Source organism: Aplysia californica, unplaced genomic scaffold (assembly GCF_000002075.1).
Source record: "Aplysia californica isolate F4 #8 unplaced genomic scaffold, AplCal3.0 scaffold00709, whole genome shotgun sequence".
NCBI classification, from domain to species: domain Eukaryota; kingdom Metazoa; phylum Mollusca; class Gastropoda; order Aplysiida; family Aplysiidae; genus Aplysia; species Aplysia californica.
The window spans coordinates 58,955-61,766 of NW_004797979.1; the positions used below are offsets into that span (position 1 = coordinate 58,955).

Here is a 2,812-nt window from a genome sequence, read left to right on the forward strand (position 1 = left end):
GGGGAGAGAATTGAGTTGAGATGGGGAAAAAATGTATGGTTTTAGTAACGTGGGTGAACGTAACTTTTTTGTGTGATATGCCTCTCTGTGACCTGTCTGTCTGTCTATTTCTCAATTTCCCTTCTCTCTCTGGTGTATAGTCAAACCTGTGTAAAACGGCCACCCACTGTCAAGTAGAAAAGTGGCTGTATAATACAGGTGGCCGTCTTACTAGTCTTAGGCAGGACTAATCAAAATTAAGAACGTTAGTTTTTCTCTTCTGAGGTCCAAACTGGGGCTGATCTCAGGCTTGAGACTGCTGTAAAGGCTGATTGAAAAGGCTTTTGTTGTTTTCTTATGAACAAGGGGGGTCGGTAATGTCGGAAGAGTTTTTTGTGATGTCCTTTTGTTTTTTGGTTAGCTTTCTTTTTGTTGCTGTTTATGTGCAAAGGTAGCCTGTCCCCGTGGTTTTATGCACCCCGCATAATTTAGGGCATAATTTCTGGATTATTTTCCTTTTTCATTCTTTGTTAAAATTTAAAAAATCGCATAATTTCATATTTTTGGACTCATTTTGCATAATTCCAGAATTGTTCTTGCATAAAACGACGGGGACAGGGTGACATAAACGAACTATTATTATTACTCTTGTAAGACAAGACGAGGAAGACTGACCGAGTGCAGTGGTAAAACAAAAACACGGATCACCACCACTCTGGAGTCGGAAAACGAGCGACGCTTTTGTCACAAGTTCACGTCAACGTTCACTCTTACTTTGCTACAGATTAGGCAAATAAAAACTGTGACCAGTCATCTCACCACTTACGATTTCTGCATGAGTTTTGGGCTCGGCTTATAAAATTTTTAGTTATACCTATAGGTTATGACGGATGACACTATTCCCTCACCGACAGTTGAACATTTATTTTTAGGTCTACCCATTTGTCAACTTGAATAAACATTAATTGGATTGAGGGACTAACAATAATGACAGGTGAATGAATAATGACGGCCTGTCCACAGCATGAGGGGCTGATTCAAAGTTTATGATAAGCCCACACCTCATGAAAATAATGTAGGCCTATGGAACGTAGGAATTCGTTTCTACTTTTAGTTTTAGTCCAACCAGAGTGAGAGAGCCCGAGACAGTCTCGGCCCGGGCAGTGAACGGGATAAAATCGACATTCTAGCTGCTCTTTCGTCTAGTATTTGACATTAAATGACCAGTGCTAGGAGGAGGAGTCGTTGACCCCGTGTCTGAAGGCCGATACTGTGAACACGTGAAATGGTAGAGGTTTAACGTCCCTATTAACACTGACTTGAAATAACATAAAGAGGCTAGCCCAGGATAGAGAAAGGTGGAAAGTGTTGGTCCGTGGCTATACCCTGGTGCAGGGTGAGAAAGACAATGCTGATGATAATTAACACTGTTAGTTTATTTATTTTAAGTGGCAGGGGCCTATACACGTATTGAGGCAATGTGAGGTTTTAACTGTGCTGCGTGAAATATACCAAAGCGTCTGGTCATCAATCTTCTGACTAGAACTGTTGATAAGATGACCTCTATGTGTTTACAAAAATATCAAACAAAACCCCAAACAAACCCAAACTAATGTTGTTGAGAAAGTCAGGGCAAGTTTTTTTTCCTTCTCAATATTACAGAAACAAACAATCCCAGAAATCTACAGTTTTGTTTTTGATATCCTCCGAGGGCAGGGCCTTGGTATGGCATATGTTGGTAAACATCTTACAAATGGAAGTGGGTTTCCGAGCTCAGTTGTATTGAGGGAAGGTTAAAGAACTCCACAATCTATCTGTCCCCGTCGTTTTATGCAAGAAACATTCTGAAATTATGCAAAATGTAAACTGAGTCCAAAAATGTGAAAGGAAATTATGGGATTCTGTTAATTTTAACAAAGAATGATAAAGGAAAATAATTTTTAAAAATATGCGAAAAATGATCAAATTTTGCTCAATTATTTGAATTATGCTGGGTGCATAAAACCACGGGGACTGATCAATGGTGCCTGCCCAGTAGTAGGCTACGTTGAATCGACTTTTTCTCAAATCCTGGCCTCCTGATCTCTCGGGTTCATGGACAGAGCGTTTCAATGTGAACACAAATCCCCGGTTAATCGGCTCAGAATAATATGATCAATAACCTACATGAAATGACACAGACATGGATTATAATTCAGCGCTCTTTCTTCACACCTGTGTTAGTGTTACGGATTATTGCTGCCGAATTACGTCATCGGTGTGCCGGAGCTTTGGGCTCATGGGTCTAACATTCATCATTTCTCACGCTTGTGTTCCTCTGTGCGTGTAATAAACAACGAAACAATCTGTCCCCGTGGTTTTATACACCCCGTATAATTTAGCAATATTTGATCATTTTTTTGCATAATTTCTTATAAAACTTATTATTTTATTTTCCTTTATCATTCTTTGTTAAAATTAACAGAATCGCATAATTTCACATTTTTGGCTCAGTTGCATAATTTCAGAATTTTCCTTTCTTAAACGGGGAAAGGTAAGTTACGTACCCTCCCGCCAAAAAAAAAACCACTTCTGAATTCAAAGATTGTGAATCTTTACTTTCCCGATCAGCATTGTTCGGTGTTAGTCAGTTGACGACAGCATCGTAAATTGGATGGTAGGCAGCTGGTATGACCTCTTCTTACAGCGTATGGACATGTTGATATTTCTCCTTTCTTATTTTCCTGGTGCAACAAGTGTGAAGTAGACATCACCCCCTTCCGACCCTCGCCATCACCTGCAGTGAAGTCTTAGGCATACTGTCAGAGATAATGGACAAGTAGACCCCCCTCCC

The 2,812-nt window shown here is 40.0% G+C and overlaps 2 protein-coding genes across 2 annotated transcripts in view; both read right to left on the reverse strand.

Moving 5' to 3' along the window:
* The window catches only part of LOC101857368, an 11,657-nt gene extending 8,865 nt beyond the window's left edge, over nt 1-2,792 (reverse strand). Inside the window, exon 1 of the mRNA XM_013088240.2 lies at nt 2,756-2,792. Within this exon, the coding sequence (XP_012943694.1) occupies nt 2,756-2,776 (21 nt within the window). The 5' untranslated portion in view covers nt 2,777-2,792. The remainder of the gene's footprint in view (nt 1-2,755) is intronic.
* Nucleotides 2,781-2,812, reverse strand: part of LOC106013189 — a 21,429-nt gene continuing 21,397 nt past the window's right edge. Inside the window, exon 3 of the mRNA XM_013088239.2 lies at nt 2,781-2,807. Within this exon, the coding sequence (XP_012943693.1) occupies nt 2,781-2,807 (27 nt within the window). The remainder of the gene's footprint in view (nt 2,808-2,812) is intronic.